The sequence below is a fragment of the Phodopus roborovskii genome, unplaced genomic scaffold, assembly GCF_943737965.1.
Source record: "Phodopus roborovskii unplaced genomic scaffold, PHOROB, whole genome shotgun sequence".
Taxonomy (NCBI): Eukaryota; Metazoa; Chordata; class Mammalia; order Rodentia; family Cricetidae; genus Phodopus; species Phodopus roborovskii.
Window position 1 is genome coordinate 4853072 of NW_026125554.1, and position 1635 is coordinate 4854706.

Below are 1635 nucleotides of genomic sequence, written 5' to 3' on the forward strand. Positions count from 1 at the left end.
GCTGGGGTGGCAAGTATGCAATGTCTGGTGTACGTGGTGCCCTCAGACACCAGGGAGGAGGCAGGAGCACTCAGGTGTGGAGCCATTGAGGGCTGACTGTTCTCTTCTGCTGTGTGGCCTCCAGGTTCGGGGGACTTTGAGGGGACAGATTCCACCACTGTGGAATTCTCTCCTGGGCCACTCAGGACGCTGTGCTCTTTGAAGAATGGCGTTGGCTGAAGTGACGAAATGGATTCACGTGGCAGGCGCCCTGTGTCAATATCTGTGTCTGGCCCTGGCTGGTGGATAGCGGGGTGGGGAGGTCGGGGGATGAGGAGGTGGGCAGGGAAGCTGCAGAGCCAGCCATGTGTCCCTGACCGCTAAGGCCAAGAAGAGGATGGTGAGAAGGCGGGGTGAAGGGGTGCCCTGGGGTCTGGACTCATACAAAGGCCAGCTTTGTAGAGATGAGCGGGCTGAGTAGGTGGTGCATGGCTGACCAGGGTCAGGTCTCAACAAGGCCTCTGTGTGTCCCTCGGCTTTTCCGGGTTTGCTCACTCCTAGAGGGGTCAGAGGTCCCCGAGAACACAGCAGAAGAGAGGTCAGGCCCTGACTTCCCTCTGTGGTGGGAGGAGGTAGTTGCAGCCATATAGCCCTGTGTAGCTCAGAGGGAATGCTGTACTGGAGAGTCGGGCTCTGGGCACTGGGAGGTTTGTAGGAGTTTATTAGGGAAGAGGCATGAGAACTCTCAGTGGTTTTGAGCACTGTCTCTTGGGGAAAATTCTAGAACTGCTTGATCTAAATACTGTAACAGAAGGCTGTGAGTGCTCCATGGGGGCCAGCATGCTTATCCCCTTGGCTCCTTGCCTGCTCTTGCATCAAAAGCCTCAACTCCCACCTAGGAAACAACCAGCTGGCTATTGGGGAGTAAGGATGATGCCCAGTCCTGCCCAGACCTTACCATTCTGCATGCATTTCTTTGACCCGAACACCTTTGACCTGTCATCTCCCAGGGCCATGGACACCTTCAGCACAAAGAACCTGGCCCTGCAGGCCCAGAAGAAAGTTCTCAGTAAGATGGCCTCCAAGGCCATGGTGGCTGTATTTGTGGACGACACCAGCAGCGAGATCCTGGATGAACTGTACCAAGCCACCAAAGAGTTCACCCGCAGCCGGAAGGAGGCGCAGAGGGTGGTGAAGAACCTGGTGAAGGTGGCGGTGAAGCTGGCCGTGCTGCTGCGGGCAGGTCAGCTGGATGGCAATGAGCTGGCCCAGCTGAGACGGTTCAGGGGCAGGGTGCACAGTCTGGCCATGACAGCCCTCAGCTTCCACCAAGTGGACTTCACCTTCGACCGGCGAGTGCTGGCCGCGGGGTTACTGGAGTGCAGGGACCTGCTGCATCAGGCCACTGGCACGCACCTCACCGCCAAATCCCATGGCCGCATCAACCATGTCTTTAGCCACTTTGCCAATGGCGACTTCCTGGCTGCGCTGTACGGCCCAGCAGAGCCCTACCGGAGTCACCTGCGCCGCATCTGTGATGGCCTCGGGAGGATGCTGGACGAGGGCGGCATCTGACCTGGTCTGGGGACCGTTTCTGTCCCCGAGACCACCACCACTTGTCCCAACTTCTGCTCCTCTTTCTACTTCTGAAATACT

The 1635-nt window shown here is 57.9% G+C and overlaps 1 protein-coding gene across 1 annotated transcript; it reads left to right on the forward strand.

Moving 5' to 3' along the window:
* The first annotated feature begins 993 nt into the window (after positions 1 to 993).
* Positions 994 to 1635, forward strand: Tnfaip8l1 (TNF alpha induced protein 8 like 1). Its single transcript, XM_051177679.1, has one exon. It carries the CDS (start codon positions 994 to 996, stop codon positions 1552 to 1554), a length of 561 nt encoding a protein of 186 aa, XP_051033636.1. The 3' UTR covers positions 1555 to 1635.